Source organism: Zootoca vivipara, chromosome 6, assembly GCF_965207765.1.
Source record: "Zootoca vivipara chromosome 6, rZooViv2.hap1.1, whole genome shotgun sequence".
Taxonomy (NCBI): Eukaryota; Metazoa; Chordata; class Lepidosauria; order Squamata; family Lacertidae; genus Zootoca; species Zootoca vivipara.
Window position 1 is genome coordinate 82,631,835 of NC_142589.1, and position 16,897 is coordinate 82,648,731.

At 46.2% G+C, this 16,897-nt stretch overlaps 1 protein-coding gene across 1 annotated transcript in view; it reads right to left on the reverse strand.

The window, feature by feature from the left end:
• CLIP3 (CAP-Gly domain containing linker protein 3) overlaps positions 1 to 16,089 on the reverse strand; it is a 37,316-nt gene extending 21,227 nt beyond the window's left edge. The window contains exons 1-4 of the mRNA XM_035119143.3: positions 15,932 to 16,089; positions 11,848 to 12,005; positions 1,484 to 1,623; positions 20 to 113 (exon numbers count right to left, since the gene is read on the reverse strand). Of these exons, the coding sequence (XP_034975034.2) occupies positions 20 to 113; positions 1,484 to 1,623; positions 11,848 to 12,005; positions 15,932 to 16,050 (511 nt within the window). The 5' untranslated portion in view covers positions 16,051 to 16,089. The remainder of the gene's footprint in view (positions 1 to 19; positions 114 to 1,483; positions 1,624 to 11,847; positions 12,006 to 15,931) is intronic.
• Between the last annotated feature and the right edge of the window lie 808 nt (positions 16,090 to 16,897).

The following is a 16,897-nucleotide window of genomic DNA, read 5'->3' on the forward strand; positions in this document are numbered from 1 at the left end:
GCCCCACTGGCTTGCTTACCGACACCATGGGCACCAGCCTTGCAGGCGTAATGGAGCAGTGTCATGTCTGTCAGCCCATCGCGGTCGTTGACGTGGCAGCCTCGCTTCAAGATCTGGGGAATGCAAGTCACCATTCAGAGGTGTAAACGGATCCGTCTCCCCTGCACCACCCACATCCGTTGATCTGCTGAGCATGCAAGACTGGGCTGGGCCAATTATGAGTTTAACCTCGAAAGGGGCATCTGAAGTCATCAAGCGCAACCCACCCTCTGCCAGCGACAAGAACCCCCACCTAAATTTGGAGCTGATCTGCAAGCACATCTAAAAGAGGGGCAGAGCATGTTTTCCACCTGGAAGCCTCATTCCCCAAGATATGACTTTCCTGGGGTCATGTGCCAGGGATCGGATGGGTGAAGGGCAGAAGCCAAGGGAATGTAAAAGGTAAAGGTAAAGGTACCCCTGAACATTAGGTCCAGTCGCAGCCGACTCTGGGGTTGCGCGCTCAACTGGCTCTATAGGCCGAGGGAGTCAGCGTTTGTCCGCAGACAGCTTCCAGGTCACGTGGCCAGCATGACTAAGCCGCTTCTGGTGAACCAGAGCAGCGCACGGAAACACAGTTTACCTCCCCGCCAGAGCGGTCCCTATTTATCTACTTGCACTTTGATGTGCTTTCGAACTGCTAGGTGGGCAGGAACAGGGACCGAGCAACGGGAGCTCGCCCCGTCGCGGGGATTCGAACCGCCGACCTTCTGATCGGCAAGCCCTAGGCTCAGTGGTTTAGACCACAGCGCCACCAGTGTCCCTAAAGTGTATGGGGCTAGAGGCAAAAGTTGGGCTGAGGCGTGGATATGATGCTTAACTTTGTACAGCAAGCTGTATTCCAGCCACAAAAAGCCAGAGGCTTCTACACCTCCTTTCAGCCAAGGGAGAAACATTCTCACAGTTCAAAGATCCATTCCATCCAGTCAAAAGCCTTCACGAAGGGCTTGTTGCAGGGCCTGTGAAGGATGTGGCCAGGGGAGAGCAGGACAGGGGGCAGGTGGTCTCAGGAGGGTCCCATAGGCCAAACGGCAAAGAAAGGGAGGCCATATTTGGCCCCTGAGGCTCCCCACCTGTGATCTAAAAAAACCTCAGCTCTCTTACACACATCCCCCAACAATATAGCACCTATTGCACATTATATTATGAGGAATGGGTGGGGGGTCTCCATGCTGCTCCCTTTCTGTTAACTGACTGCAGCTGGGAGCTCCGGGCCTCCCCCCTTCACCTCTTGGCCCCTAGATACAGACCTGCAAGGGGGGGGGGTGCCAGCGTTTGCAGAAACTACCCCACCCGCACGACGGGGCCATTTTAGTGGTGGTCCCCTGGTTGTGGAATATGCGCCCTAGCAAGGAGCAGCACAGCAGGGCACACCCAGGTTCCAACGCCACCCTCCTCCTCCTCCACTCAGCCCACGATCCCCCAAGAGACAGCCATCACTCGCCTCACTGCCAATGATATCGATCTTGTGTTGCACTTGGGGAACCCACTGGCGGATGATGGCAAACAACTCCGGGACGGTGGTGATGGGGTCGTAGAGGATTTCTTGACACGCCGGGTCGTTTGGGTCGAAGAAAGTGAAAGCTGCAGAGGACAGGAAGGTAAAATGGCAGAAGGGGAACCGGCCCAAGGAAATTAAAAACAAAAGTGGCTTTTCAAAAGTTAAAAGATCACCTCACCCTTACGTACCCCACCAGAGGTCCCTGTCAGTCCTACAATTCTATGAACACCACTTGCTGGAAACTGCAGGAGGGGAAATGCTTTTGTGCTCAGGTCTTGCTTGTGGGATTCCCATATGGGTATCTGCAGGCATAGGCAAACTCCGGCCCTCCAGATGTTTGGGACTACAACTCCCATCATCCCTAGCTAACAGGGCCAATGGTCAGGGATGATGGGAACTGTAGTCCCAAACATCTGGAGGGCCGGAGTTTGCCTATGCCTGGGTATCTGGTTGTCCCTTGTGAGAACAGGATGCTGGAATAGATGGGCCATTGGCCTGATCCAGACTCCTCTTATGTTCTTACCCTTATAGAACTGGCAGGCCTGATGTTCTAGTTCCTCTACTTTCATACTTTCTTAAGCCTTTTTTAAAAAAACTAAATAACCACATTATTTTCACTACTAAGCTTCTGGATAATTGAAGAGCCCATAATCTGCTCTTTCAAAGCTTTCCTAAGCTTGTACTGTAAGCATAATCGTAGAGGAGTGTATTTCACAAATAAAACTATTGCCATGTTATCCTGTCTCTCCTCCCGCCTAAAAAAAGAGACACTGATCCCGTTTTTTAAATAACTAAAAGTTGTGCTTCTCTCCCTCTCACCTTCTCTCAGACAAAAAAGAGAAAGAAGAAAGAATAGTTTCTTATTTATGCATAGTCAATTTATGGGAACAGCAGCCTGCAAGGAGAGATTCTGTACGTTCAGTGACTCATCGCTTCTGCTTGTACTCCTGAGTCACCACCAAAGCAGTATTATTTTAGAAACAGGTCATCTGCCCGTTTGGCTCTCTCTGCCAACGTCAGCCGAGCCCAGTTCCGTATTATATACATATTGAAAGATTTTGGGTATTCATTAGGTCTGCAGGCTTGGAGCCAGGGGGAGCCAACCTGGTATCAATATTATTGCAAGTTTATTAATCCTGCACAGTCGTCTCAAGGCGATGTACAATCAAAGCTGCAAAAAGCAGTTAAAAACACACACACACACACAGAGAGAGAGAGAGAGAGAGAGAGAGAGAGAGAGAGAGATATCTGGGAGGCTTTGACCGTGATAGGAAGGAAACAGGATGGGAGGACAATCAAAGGGAGGGCAATCAAAGGTTATCATATGTGGTGGCAATGTAAAATTATTACAAAGGCCTGGGAGAAGATATATAAAAATTGGAAAGGAATGTGGAAAATGACTGTTGTTAAAAAAAAAAATATGACACTGAGATGTACAGGCTTTGATGGACTTATTGAACGGAAGACTTTGTTCCTGTACCCAAGAGTAGACCTCAGGCAAAGGAAGAAGCCTCCGCTGAAGAAGATCATAGAGTCATAGAATCATAGAGTTGGAAGAGACCACAAGGGCCATCCAGTCCAACCCCCTGCCAAGCAGGAAGCACCATCAAAGCATTCTTGACATATGCCTATCAAGCCTCTGCTTAAAGACCTCCAAAGAAGGAGATAACAAGATAACAAGAAGATTGGTAAAATAAACTATTGAACTATGCGGGACAAATTTTTTAATTTGAAACCCAAGAAAGAAAGGACTTCGACATTTTCATTTTTTTCTTCGTTTCTTTTTCATCTTAGGGGATAAACGATTGCGTATTCTTCATAAGCTTTGTGTATAGATTCTGAAATACACTCAGGGTCAAGTAGTAATTTCGGTGTTATGTACTAAGCTTGGATCCTAGAACAGATTGTCCTCATATTAGGAAACCTTCTACATGTCACTTGCAATAAGATGAAGATTTCAAATCGAAACAGTAAGAAAATAAGGTTTTAAGAACGTGCGTGGGAAAAGTATTAAATAATGAAACCAAGAGGGGGAGGGGAGGGAAGTCAGTCAAAACTATTGTTTTAAAAATTTGTTGTAGATGTTTTGGTTTGTTTTAATTGGAAAGTGAATAAAAAGTTATGCAATAAAACAACAACAACAACAACAACCCAAAAAGCCAAGACATTAAAAAAACCTGAAAAATACTAAAACAATACAAAATAAACTGGGCCAGGACCCACTGATCTAGCTGGGCAAGCCTAGCAGATCAAAAGTGTCTTCGGTTGTTCTGGCAAAGTGCAGATTGTTGGGGCCTGCCTGTCATAATACAGTATAACCAGTGAAGGTCCTGTGTAAGTGCCTGGAGGCAGTTGGAGGATGGATGGTGGCTAACGGATTGAGGTTGAATGCTGACAAGACCATAGCTGCCAAGTATCCCGTATCCGCCGGGAAAACCCCTTTTTTCTTACCGTTTCCCGGCGGTCTCCCGTTTAGCGGAAAATCCCGGTATTGTCCCTTAAATCGGGACACTTGGCAGCTATGAATGGAGGAGAATTACCCGGCCATTTTTCTGGTGCCGCTTGCCCTTCTATGGGCACCAGAAAATGGCGGCACCGGCGCCGGAAGTCACTTCCACGCATGACCGGAAGTTGCGTGACGCGACTTCCGGTGGCGCTTTGCCCTTCTATGGGCATCAGAAAATGGCGGCGCCGGCGCTGGAAGTCACTTTTACGTGTTTCCGGTCATGCGCGGAAGCGACTTCCGGCGCCGCCATTTTCTGATGCCCATAGAAGGGCGAAGCACCACCGGAAGTTGCGTCACGCAACTTCCGGTCACGCGCGCACTGCCGATCCCGGATCTTTACGACCCGGACTTGGCAGCTATGCAAGACAGAAGTACTGTTTTGGGGTGACAGGGGGCGGGCAGGTGTGGAGGACTCCCTGATCCTGAATGGGGTAACTGTGCCCCTGAAGGACCAGGTGCGCAGCCTGGGAGTCATTTTGGACTCACAGCTGTCCATGGAGGTGCAGGTCCATATTGTGTCCAGGGCAGCTGTCTACCAGCACCATCTGCTATGCAGTATGAGACCCCACCTGCCTGTGGACTGTCTTGCCAGAGTGGTGCATGCTCTGGGTATCTCCCGCTTGGACTACTGCAATGTGCTCTATGTCGGGATACCTTTGAAGGTCACCCGGAAACTGCAAGTAATCCAGAATGCAGCAGCTAGCCTGGGGACTTGGAGCAGCCGCCGAGACCCCATAACACCGGTCCTGAGAGATCTACATTGGCTCCCAGACTCTGAGCAAAATTCAAAGTGTTGGCGCTGACCTTTAAAGCCCTAAACAGCCCTCAGCCCAGTATACCTGAAGGAGCATCTCCACCCCCATCGTTCAGCCCAGACACTGAGGTCCAGCTCCGAGGGCCTTCTGGCGGTTCCCTCAGTGCGAGAAGTGAGGTTACAGGGAACCAGGCACAGGGCCTTCTCGGTAGTGGCACCCGTCCTATGGAACGCCCTCCCATCAGATGTCAAGGAAATAAACAACTATCTGACTTTTAGAAAACACCTGAAGGCAGCCCTGTTTAGGGAAGTTTTAAATATTTAATGCTGTATTGTTTTTAACACTCGATTGGGAGCCGCCCAGAGTGGCTTGGGAAACTCAGCCAGATGGGCGGGGTATAAATAATAAATTATTATGATAAATTATTATAATATCTTGACAGGAATGCTATTTCTCAGAATAGGGGCAGCTAAATTAAAAGCCCCCCTTCGTGTTATGACAGAGCAGGTTTCTGAGATATTGGCTGGGGCTGATGGGAATCGGTAGCTCACAATTATCTGGAGGGCATTGGCTATCCCTGCAATTCATCCCTGTATGATATAAACCAACTGTATAAATTCAATCTGCCTTTGTGCTAAGCTCATTGAAATGAACAGGAGCTGCAGGAGCAGAGCAGGGTCCAATTTATATCAAGGCCCTTCTTGACCGGATGAATGCATTGCAGTCTATTAATCACCTGCCCTTTTGCTGATTAACCAATTCAATTTAATCAGCACACTATTCCCAAACTCGATAATGCAGGTTTCTTGAAGGGAGCTCTTCCTTCAGTACTGAAGCATAGGATAATTTATGGTTTAATCAACAAAGCTATGATACACAGTGCAAGAAACAAGGCCATGGATATGTGTATATATACCCTGTTTCTCATATTTTAAGACATACCCATAAAATAAGCCATAGCAGGATTTTTAAGCATTCAAGGAATATAAGCCATACCCCGAAAATAAGACATAGTGATAGGCGTAGCAGCAATGCCGGCCACGGCAGAAGGAGGAGGAAAAAAATAAGACATCCCTTGAAAATAAGCCATAGTGTGTTTTTTTGAGGAAAAAATAAATATAAGACATGTCTTATAATATGAGAAACACGGTATATATTTCATAGGAAAATAACACCTCAAAACCAAACAATTTAAATAAAATGTACAAACTCCCAAAAACTGTGAAGCTGATTTGCAGTCCCATTGATTAAAATATGCCTTCACTGATTACATATGGATTCTGTCCCTTAATCAAACTGAAGATTTAGTTGGTTGTGGCTGCAGTCCTAACCATGTCTGTAGGGACTGGCTGCTAGTGACCTACTGGGCCAAATCCACAGTATTAATGCTAGCAAATAAAGTCCTAAATTGCTCGAGACCCAAAGAGTGCCTTCTTAATACCCACAGCAGGTGAGGCCTTCGCAGTGCTGCCACCGTTGGGGAATCTCCTCGTTGCCACTGCCCCCATGACAGGGGCTTTTCAGTGGGGGCTCCCTGGTTGTGGCATGCCCTCCCTAGCAAGGTGTGTCTGCCTCTATCACTAAATTTATATACAGTACCTTCATCCAAGGATCAGGGCGGTGTGCATTATAAAAACATAACAAAATAACAAACGAAACTATAACACACAAACACAGTTTAAAAGGCCATAGGTTGTTTAAGGCAGGCATCCCCAAACTGCGGCCCTCCAGGTGTTTTGGCCTACAACTCCCATGATCTCTAGCTAACAGGACCAGTGGTCAGGGATGGTGGGAACTGTAGAAGAGCAGTGATTTCACCTGGCACCTAACAGGAGTATTTTCAATAGGAGAGCACCCCACAAACAGGGAGCCACCACAAAAAGGGCCCGGTTCTCATATTAAGAAAGGCCTCAGATTGCGATCACGGGGTCAGGACTGGTTCATATGGGAGGGGAGATATGGGGGATGGAGGGTTCTTTGAGGTGTTGTGATCCTGAGCCGTTTAAGGCTTTATAGATCAAAACCAGCACTGTTAATGGGGCCTGGAAACTAATTGGCAGCCACTGCAGTCAGGCTAGGATCGGTGTGATATTTTCAAACCTTCTTGCCCCGATGAGCAACCTGCCCACCATCTTCTGCCCCTCTGAATTTTCTGAACCGTCTTCAGAGGCAGCCCCATGTATAATATGCTGCAGTAATCTATCCTAGATGTTACCAGAGCATAAACGACAGATGTTCAATTCTCCCTGTCCAGAACGGGGCCAAAGCTGATGGAACGCACTCCCTCAGTATTAACTTGAAAACATTCCTGTTTATTCAGACATTTTGGTGGCTGAAGAATTCTGCCCTGGCAGGATGAAATAACGTTTTCAACAACGTTTTTCAACTGTAATTGCTTTTAGACGTTTTCCACTGTGGTTGCATTCACCGTGTTTTAACTGTTTAGTTTTTGCATTTGAGGTACTTTGAGGCAAATTCAACCGATCAATCAACCAGGGCGATACGAGCGGCTAAGGGGATCGGCGAGGGCTTTGCACGGGCGCAATGTATTGCGAGGGACCTGCCTCTGTGACAGGAAGGGGAAGAAGCACATTTGAAGCAGCTCTTGTTCTCTTCCCTTGCAGTCAAGAGGAAACCTACAATGGGCCTTTGCCGTCTCCAGGGCAACCTCCAGAAAGCCTCCACAACTGCTCCCTTGTCCCTTCCTCAGCCTCTGGTGGACTGAAGCGGCCCTCAGTCGTGCCCAGGGTTTCCAATTCCCCTTCTCCTCTGCAGCGAATTGCTCTCCCTTGCCCCAGCCCTCCTCAACTCGCTCGTTTATGGCTTTTCTCCACGGGCAGCACCAAAAATGGAATACCAAAAAAAAGCCTGTTGAGCTGAGGCCTGGCAGGCGCCGGAGGCACCAGGCCAACTGCGCACCCCACAACCGTTGCATATTCGTATCTGGCCATCCCCAAATGCTTACATTCTTTGCTTCTCCCCGGGGTTCGGCCTCAGAACCTGCCACACACACACACACACACACAAGCACGTGCCATGATGGACCATGCCAACATGCCAAGGCTGGTTTTAGGGGCCAGAGTAACCCCTTGGGGTGCCACCCTCTCATCTAGAACCAGTACAAACAGCTGATTTTCGCAGCTAGACCCTGACCTCCATACAGGAACAACAGATTATTGTTCTTAATTTGTGGGGGACAAATTAAAATGATGAGGTCCTAAGCTGCTGAAGGCAGCAAATCGTCGCTGTTTTTTTGTGTTGAATATATGCTAGATGGTAATTGATGGACCTAATAGGTATCTAAAGCCATTTGCACATGTTGCCATGCAACCAGTCTATGCAGAATATAGGCACCCTATATATAGAAAGGAGCAAACCAGTGATATTTGAGGGAACAGGCTACCGTAGCAGGCTAGGAGCCTAACAACACAAAACACGGTTAATGTTTGTAGGTTTTATTTCATTTGTGTTTTTTTTAATTATATTTTGGAAATGTACATCCAGTTGTCCTTTAATTTTTTGGGGGCCCCCCAAGAGAGTGGGGCCCTGAGCTGGAGCTTGTTTAGCTTATGCATAAATCCGGCCCTGGTGGGGGAATTTATGCTTATTAAGTATTTGTGTCCACATGGCTATTTTTGCTTTTAATAAGAAGAGGTGGAGTGTTTGGATGAAAAGAGTTTCGGGGATTCTGTATACAGATATGTTTTTTTCCGCTCACATCCTGGAACGTTCTGGAGCTGGTCACAGGACCCCCCAGATTTTCTGAGAACTACGTTTTCTTCCACCATCCTGGAATGTTCTCAATTATATTTTATTGTGGGATGTTGAAAGCCTACGTGTGTCTTTCCTAATCAATGGAGGGGGGTGTTTGTGTGAAGCTGATTCTTGCCTAGTGCGTTGTACATCCATTTGTGATTAAATTTGACAAGACCTCTGATCTTCCCCTTGCGTTCCGCATTAAGTTCCTTAAATACGCGCTGAAACTTTACTTTCTCTATGTTTTTTGACTTACTATAAATTTTACTGTATTTTATATTAACATTATCCTACTGGGACACTGGTGGCGCTGTGGGTTAAACCACAGAGCCTAGGGCTTGCCGATCAGAAGGTTGGCGGTTTGAATCCCTGTGACGGGGTGAGCTCCTGTTGCTCGGTCCCAGCTCCTGCCCACCTAGCAGTTTGAAAGCACATCAAAGTGCAAGTAGATAAATAGGTACCGCTCTGGCAGGAAGGAAAACGGCGTTTCCGTGTGCTGCTCTGGTTCGCCAGCAGCGGCTTAGTCATGCTGGCCACATGACCTGGAAGCTGTCTGTGGACAAACGCCAGCTCCCTCAGCCAGTAAAGTGAGATGAGCACCACAATCCCAGTCGTCTGCGACTGGATCTAATGGTCAGGGGTCCCTTTACCTTACTTACACACCGAAGCTCAATCAAGACCTGCCAACAGACAGTGTTCTTTTACATATACTCTGTATATATCCCATTCTGTGATAAATTTTTCACCTGTAACGTCTCTTAACCTTGCTGATAATCTCACCAGTTCGGCATACTTTCTTATCCTGTTTTGCCAGTCTAATTTAGATGGGATATCCTCTCCATTCCAGCCTTTTGCGATTAGAATTCTGGCAACAGGTAGGTAGGCGTGTCGGTCTGCCATAGTCGAAACAAACAAACAAACAAAATTCTGCCAGTAGCACCTTAGAGACCAACTAAGTTACCAATGACAAATACCAATGACAAACTTAGTTGGTCTCTAAGGTGCTACTGGAAGAAAAAGAATTCCGGCAGCAACTGAAACATACATAAAGACTCTCCTGAACTTTTGGGGGATTTCATTACCCATAATTCCTAGCAGGAAGGTTTTAGGATTTTTAGAGAAGGAGCATTTGAACATTTTTTGCCTGTTTCTCTCATGTTGCAGATAAACAAGTGGTTGGTAGGACTGCGTATATTCTATGATAAATAAAGGCCTAGAATTCTGCACATTAGGAGCACTCTGAATAAACAATCTCTTTGTTCTCTCCTGCTTTGTTTTGCCCTTGGTTTTCTTTTAACTAACTTTTAGCAGGCAAGCAAACAAAAGTTGTAAACAACAATACATCATGTAGGGCCCTGCACTTTTGAACTTAACAAGGGTGGTTAAAAATAATATCCTTATAAATGTCCCCCCCCCCTCCATCCCAGTTCAATCAGCTTTCATCCTGATTTATTTTCAGAGATGCCGTTGGCCATTTCATGAACATTCATTTTTTATTTGTTGGCAAGAAGGTTGTATGACGTTGCACTGAAGCGAGTGTGCTATCCCTCACTTTCCTTATCACAAAAAAAAGCCTGGTCTCTGGGAGAAAGCAGGTTTGTATTACTGTTTTGTTTTTTAATTCTGTCAATGACGTTTTTTTAAAAGCAATTTTCAACCCTTGCAGATTCAAAGAGAGGGATTAAAAAGCAGGGCTGGGATGTCTGTGAACTCCCATCAGCTCCATACAGCATTGCCAACTGTCAGGCATGATGAGAGGTGGGTCACCCGCTGCGTTTGGGCAGGGGGCGGGGGCACAAGTTAGCCACCCCTTGCTTAAAGGAAAGTGACGAGCTTTCCAAAGAAGGAAAAGCGTTTGAAGAGATTGGAGATTCTGTCCTGCACTGATCATTACCCCTGCACAGGAAAACAATAAACTATGCAAACTTAGGAAACAGATGCAAATCTGCTAAATCAACACAGGTCGCAAAACTCTGCATTTCTTGGTGCGAAACTTATGCGGTTGCCTTTTATCAGGTTAGACTCTTTGCCTGTCATCTGCTTTAGTACTGCTTACTCTCCCTGGCCGTGGCTTTTCAGAGTGGGTCTTCCTTACACACACACCCCAACCTGACATTGCTTGATGGAGATGCCTGAGAGCCAACCTGAGGCCTTCTGCATGCAAAGCAGCTGCTCTGCATTAAGGCGCTACCCCCCCTCCCCCACAACCTTGTTTCCTCTACATGCAAAGCACATGCAGCCCTGAGCACAGCGGAAGAAATTGCTTTGAAGCATCCCACGCAGTGCCGGATTTACATGCAAGCCTATCTACAGCAACAGTGTTTTCTGTTGTGTAGGCTCCTATGATGTAAGTCATGGGCCCCGCCTGCTCCCTAAAATATCCCCGGTTTGCTCCTTTCTATATATAGGGTGCCTACATTCTGCTATTTATAATTATTAGTAGTTTGCATCATATATTTACACCTCTTATTATTTTATGTTATAGCAAGTTTCTAGAGACTAGGTTGTGAGTCTTTGTAAATTGTGTTTCTAAAGGAACTCTTGTTATTGCCAAATGCCAATGGGTTTGATTTATTAAGTTGGTTATGAATAAAAAATCATTTTAAGTTAGAGCTTAATAATTATTTCACTATTAATATACTTTTTCTTCATGGTATTTCACTATTAATATACAGCGGTACCTCAGGTTGCGGACCCGATCTGTTCCGGGGTGCCATTCACACCCCGAAAAGTCTGCAACCTGAGTGGTGCTTTTGCGCATGCGCAAAAGCGCAATAGAACGGTTCTGCACATGCGCATGCGGCGAAACCCAGAAGTAACCACTTCCAGGTCTGCTGCGTTCGTAACATGAAAAAATGCAACCCGCAGCGGACGCAACACGAGGTATGACTGTACTTCTTAATTGTATTTCAGTTCAACAATTACTTTGGTAAAATAGATATTTTGTGATGTGCAAATGGCTTTGGATACCTATGAGGTCCATAAATTACCATCTAGCATATATTCAACACAAAAAAACAGCAACCATTTGTTGTTGACAAAGGACAGCTGGACATATAAAGGGCCCCACTACCTTCAGTGGCTTAGGGCCTCATCAAACCTCAATCCGGCCCTGATCTCATGCAACCACTTGGGTAACTCCTGTCCAGTATTGCCACGAACATAATTTGTGACCCATTGACCGCCCACCTCCTGCCTTATCAGAATATGCACAAACTGGACTGAGGATGCGAGAGGCCCCTGCCACTCTTTCCAGCTTGCAAATGATGGAATTCAACGAATGGACTCACCATAATCTTTGGGGAGTGGGGCTGGGGCAGAAGGGTGGACCATTGCTTTCTTCCTCCGCTCCAAGACAGGACTCTGGAATTCCAGGGGGTGGTGTTCCTCCTCAGAAGGGAGTTCCGTCGAGTCTTCTTTGGTCATGGTTCCTGGAAGTTTTTTTCCTCTGTTAAAGAGGAGAAGCAGGGGAGAACAGGAATGGAGCTGAACAGCAGAATTTGAAACCTCCAAATATATGAACCTATCTTAGGCCAGTCTCATGATCTTCACACTGTGCTAACATGGCCTTTAGACTGTCATAGAGCATGGGGTTGTGGGTTCGAGTCCCACACTGGGTAAAAGACTCCTGCATTTCAGGGGGTTGGACTGGATGTCCCTCGGGTCCCCTCCACCTCCACAATTATTCTATGATTCTATGAAAAGCATTATTACTTGGTCAGTTAGCCCTGGCGATGCTAACTTTATGTTACATTTATGTTGTACTTCATTCTTATTATTAGGCAGACACCTTAATGAAAGGGTGCAAGCATTGCTTTTTTTCCTGGGGGGATGCAGGGGGACGCATCCCCCTCAACATTTTGTGAATCTAAGTTTGGCCTCATTGAGGGACAGTATTTCAATATGAGTAGGGAAATGAGAGCCCCCCTAAACATTATTATTTTTTAGGAAAAAAGCACTGGGTACAAGTATTTATTTAGCAGTGCGGCGGCAGATTTGACCTGTGAGCCATTCCAGATTTGAGATGATAAGGAACAGGAGAGAGGCCTGCACCATAGCACCTGAGCTGTCGCAGCAAAACAGCACCGCAAATCCTATTTTGATCTAGAACCATAAAAAGTCCTGCGGCAGCTTCAAGACTTTTGTGGTGTACTATTTCCCAGGTTGAGCCCATCAGGTGCAGCCTGGGGTTTTGCCCACGAAAGCTTGTGCCACAATAGAGCGGACAGGAACAGATTAACGTGGCTATACCTCTGAAATTCATTGTACGCTTCAGAACTCTGTGTTGGAAGACTCAACCCATTTCTGTGACTGTCATATCGAGGCTCTAGGCATATCTGCAATCCATTCATTAAAGGGAGCCGCAAACTTGCTACATGTGAGCAAGTTGTGTACAAACGTAGACTTGCCATGGACAAATTTAATGATATTTGGAATTGATTTTTATAAATACCATATTAGATTAAGGTCTGATTAACTACAACAATTCCCCCCCCCCCTTTGTGTACTGTACGCAATATCTTTTTTCTGTTATGTTTTCCCCCCCCCCCCATGGGTACTATTTCTTATTTCTTCTTCTTTTTGTGTCTTATCTTACTCTGTGCACTTGTATTTTTGTACTTTTTATTTTTCAATAAAGAATATTAAAAAATAATAATCAAGCTCTAAGCAGGCTCTTGTCTTTTTAACAACTGGGGATTTTGTAAAATTCATGTTCCTCTTCTTTCAAAAGGCACATTGGTGTTGTTGATGTTGATAAGGATAACGATGATGTGCTCAGAATCTGTTTAAGGTGCTTAGTCACAATTTAGAAACCAGATCGGCCCTGCCTGCAGGTTGACAGTCTAAGCACGTTTAAAACACGTTCGGAGCACGTTATTTGCCTCAAAGAATTCTGGGCACTGTGGTTTAACCCTCACAGCGTTAAAGCTCCTAGCAAGCCTTAACGAACGAGAGTGCCCAGAATTCTTTGAGGGAAAGAAGGTTGTTTAAATGTGCTTTAAAGTTATAGAGTGTACACAGCCTAAGACTGGCAAAAATTTCAGTTAAGGGGCTGCTTGATTTGGCAGCTCTTAACTAGAGATATAAAACTGTGTACCCAAATACTGACTAGGATACACAAACGTAATATCACACCCTTTTACAGCACAGCTTTCAGGAGATACCGTGATCTCTGGTTCCATATGGAATGTCCAATGGGGACTTTGAATTCCCTAAAATTGACTGCACTCTTGCAAAACTGCTATTCCCCAAGCCTCCTTTGGAATGCCATGATGCTTGTTGGCATTAAGAAACAACTCTGTGTGTTTGGATGTGTATCCAGAAGTAGAAATGGGAGCAAGTGTTCCTTTCTGAGCACAAAGAGCTGTCGGGAAGAATCAATGGATGGCATAGGAAATAACGTCAATCATTTTTCGGCGCGTCCAGATGGGGGCTTAATATTGTAAACAGATCGTTCAGATATCGCAGATGCTTCTCTGGCAACAGGTTTTGTATTAACTTATCAAGTATTCCCCAGAAAGGGTAAATCCTGATTAAATGTGTGTGGGCAGGGTGGGAGGGAGGTTATGGGCTGGCCATTTAGATGCCAAGGATGCTGTGCAGACTCTGCAAAAAATGTCCACACACGAGGAGCATCCATCGCACAATAAATACATGCCCAGAAGCACCCTTTATTTGCCATGGATTTTAAAAAAAAATCCCTCTCTTTAAGGGTTTATAGAGGAAGTTTGGCTGCATGTGGCTTGGGTATCTTCCTGGGTTTCACAGATTAAAACAGAGACACATTTGTGTACTGGTAATTCTCATTCAACTCCCCGTGCCCTCCCTTCCACATTTTTTTATTTGTTTGATTTAATGATTACCTATATACCTTTCCTCCAAGGAGCTTACAGTACCTACATACACGGTCCTTCCCCTCCCCATTTTATTCTCACACAACCCCTCTGTGAGGTAGGATAGGCTGAGAGACAGTACCTGGCCCAAGGATTAGCCAGTGAGCTTCATGGCTTAATGAGGATTTGAACCCAGGCCACTTGTTTGAAACTCTAACCATTACACAAGACTTCCCTACACCCAGCTGGCCTGGTTTTCTTCATTTACTATGCAAGAGACCCAGTCCCACGCCAAAGCAAAATATACAACTAAGCTCACCGGAACGGTTTCTTCTTCTTATTATTATTATTATTTACAAAAAATAAAATAACATCTTGAGAATGTTTTTGGACAATGTTTAGCAGCAGCATGATTGTATAATTGATTGTGCAACACACTTACTAGGAAGTAAGCCCCGCTGGAGACAATGGAGCCTACTTCTGAGTAAGCATGCAAGGGATTAACCTTTTGCTTCTCCATCTAGCTAGCTCAACACCGGCTATGGCGACTGGTCCTGAGTCCCCAGGATTTGAGGCACAGTCTCTCTCCCAGCCCTGCCTAGAGATGGCAGGACATGGAACCTGCGGTCTTCAGAGGCTGTCAAAAGATATTCAGGAATGGTTCGCCGTCTTGACAGGCAGTTCTAGGGGGTGGGGAAATGGCCGTGTTGCTTTTAGGCAAGCAAATATCTGGAAGGAAAAGGGATGCCATGGGATGCCAGGAGGCAGCATAGGAAGCAGCTGGGGGGGGTGGCAAATACAGGAGGGAAATGGGGGTGCTTGGGGTGGGTTGGGACCCTACTGGAAGGTGCTGTTTACAGGAGTGGATGGGTGTGAGCGAGGAAGAGGGCAGACCAGAGGGATTCTGGGGGATATGGCAATATGTCAGTTGCTGACGCCTGTGGAATAGTAGTGGTAGTAATATTATTATTAATAATAATAATACTAATAATAGGGTGTAGCCTCTATCACAGGTGATGGAAACAGGTGTGATTCTGGAGACTTTAGGCACAAATAGCTGTGTTGTTGAAGAAGGGCAGGGTACTAGAATATGGAGGGGGGGTGTCAGGATGGGGTCTATATAGCGATGGATGCGATCCACTGCGAGGTGCAACTGGGAATGGAGATGGGGTGTGATAAGAAATACTGGGAAGGGAGAAGGTTTGGGCAGATTAGAGGGGGGGCTTCAGGTGTGCGTAGCAGGGGGGGAGGGTTGGACACAGGGACGTGTTGGGGGGTGTTATGGAGAACAGGTAGCCGTGAGGATGAGGGGCGGGGCTTGTCTTTTTTGGGGGGGGAAGGATGGAGATGGGGAGAATCTAGACTTGGCGCAGATGCGGGTTTTTTTTTATTTTGCATCTTTGAAGGTCTTCAGCAAGGGATGGAGGGGCTGGGCCCGAGATCTCCCCGCACCCTTAGACCAGAGATGGCTGCTGGCCTCTCCCTCCGCTGTGAGGATGGATTGGGGGTGGTGTCACCCACCCCACCCCCCATCACCTACCTTGCGCAAGGCTGGCGTCCCCTCCGAGGGTGCCTCGGCGGCGGGGATGGATGGATGGAGACGGGGATGGACGGGCGCGCAGAGCAGAATGGAGGCGCCTCGGGAGCATCAACGCTCATGCGCCGCCCCTCGCAGCATCAGCACCAGACGGAGGGATGCTCGTCCCCGCCTCCTTGGCGGAGGGGGAGGGGAGGAGGTGGGGGAAGGGGGGCGGAGGGGGGAGAGGGAAACGGAAAAGTCCCGGGGTCGGATGCCTTCACCGCCGGCCCGGGAGCTCACGCTGCAAGCTCAGGCAACCTCCCACACTAGGGGCCAACCTCACGGGGCTGGTTTTGTTTTTTAATCATCTTTATTGAATTAAAATACAAATATATATGCATACATAAAGATAAAAAAGAAAAGATTAAGACAAGAGGAAAAACACACACATACGAAACAAGAATTTGCCTTATTATACAATCGTTCATTGAATTTCTAAATAAAAGATTTCCAGTTCTTCTCATTGTACTTGTATTGTTATTTAACGCACAGCCTTCTTTTATTATACCTGTATTACCCTAATTTGTTTTCGTGTACTCTAACAGATTAACATTTGCACATTGTATTTTACAAGGATCTGTTGTAAGGAGTCCAACATGCCATGCGCTTCTCACTTCATACTGGGCTATACTGGGGCTTGTGGGCTTAACTGTCTGCATTTTAATATACTTTAAAAAAGATATTGTTTTATTCCATAGGAAACCGAACTACCTTAGAACCATCCTCATTTATTTCTTGCTATGTTTTATCTGTATTTGTTTTTATTTTTGCAAACCGCCTTGTATGCTGGTTCTAGGGGGAAAGTGGAATTATATTAGGGCCGGATTGCGGTTTGATGAGGCCCTAAACTACTGAAGGTAATGGGGCCCTTTGTATGTCCAGCTGTCCTTTGCCAAGAACAAATTGTCACTGGTTTTTGTGTTGAAT